General features: G+C 39.4%; 1 protein-coding gene across 1 annotated transcript in view; it reads left to right on the top strand.

The window, feature by feature from the left end:
* Nucleotides 1-1,094, top strand: part of LOC104620415 (proto-oncogene c-Rel) — a 25,293-nt gene that overhangs the window by 7,334 nt on the left and 16,865 nt on the right. Inside the window, exon 3 of the mRNA XM_010286621.1 lies at nt 574-665. Coding sequence (XP_010284923.1) covers nt 574-665 — 92 coding nt within the window. The remainder of the gene's footprint in view (nt 1-573; nt 666-1,094) is intronic.

Below are 1,094 nucleotides of genomic sequence, written 5' to 3'. Positions count from 1 at the left end.
GAAAGAGTCAGCTCGCCTGGGACTCCCCCCACCTCCTGCACCAGGGTGACCTGCACTCTTATGCAAATAAGGAAGAGCTACAGCTCTTCAGAACTTTTCCATAACTACATGAGATTTAAAAACCTGTTTCGACTTGTTTCAAAAAAACACTTTTAAAATAGTGTTATGGAATTTACGTTCCCTGATAAAAGCAGGAGGGCAAATCCTTAACTAATACAAATCAGCAGGATTATTGATAACAAAAAGTAATTGTCACTTTACCTAAAATTTAACTTTTAATCACTGTAGGTTTACTGCGGAGTAACAATTTTTAATACAGAAATATATATTCTTAATAAAGAATATAAATTCCTTGGAATTTTATTTTAATATTTTAACTTCTGTTTCTGCTCTTATTTTAGAAAAAACTACATCCCTGCTTTTCAGATCTTCTACATCCTTCTCAAAATAAGCTTTTTTTTTTTTCATTTCTTACACTGTATGTTATCACACTAGTCAACATCAAATAATTTATTGAATACTCTACACTGAAGAATTTTATGAGTTGCTGAAATGTTGCCACATGTGCTTCAGTTTTCAGAATTTGGGCATTCAGTGTGTGAAGAAGAAAGACCTGAAGGAATCGATTTCTTTACGAATCTCAAAGAAGATTAACCCTTTCAATGGTGAGTAGAACTTAGCTGGTTCACTTTGCAGGGTGAGGGGGCTTTGTTTATCCTGCCTTTTGCTTTTGTGGTGAAGCTTTATTGTTTTCCAAAAAGTCTCTCTTTGAGAAACACTCTTCCCCTTCTGTGTCCCTCCTAGTTGTTCCTCACTGTCATCACGTGATGAATCTATTTGGATGGTTGCCCCCCTGCTTTTTTTTGTCTGTCTGTCTGTATTTTTTTAATCCCCAGCAGCAATGTGAGATGCCGCTTGGACAAAAGCACATTCTAGAGGCGGTGGGATAGCAGCAGAAACCCCTCAGCCAGCCAGTTCAGGGAGCTGATAGACTCTTTGAAGCTGCCCCTCGCTTGACTGTAGAGCATGGCAGCTGGTATGGGCCACAGCAGTACTGGCCTCAGTCAAGGCTGAGGCAGGGTGTGGCGCTTCAC

Source organism: Phaethon lepturus, unplaced genomic scaffold (genome assembly GCF_000687285.1).
Source record: "Phaethon lepturus isolate BGI_N335 unplaced genomic scaffold, ASM68728v1 scaffold45344, whole genome shotgun sequence".
Lineage (NCBI taxonomy): Eukaryota > Metazoa > Chordata > Aves > Phaethontiformes > Phaethontidae > Phaethon > Phaethon lepturus.
This window is presented reverse-complemented; position numbering and strand designations above follow the sequence as displayed.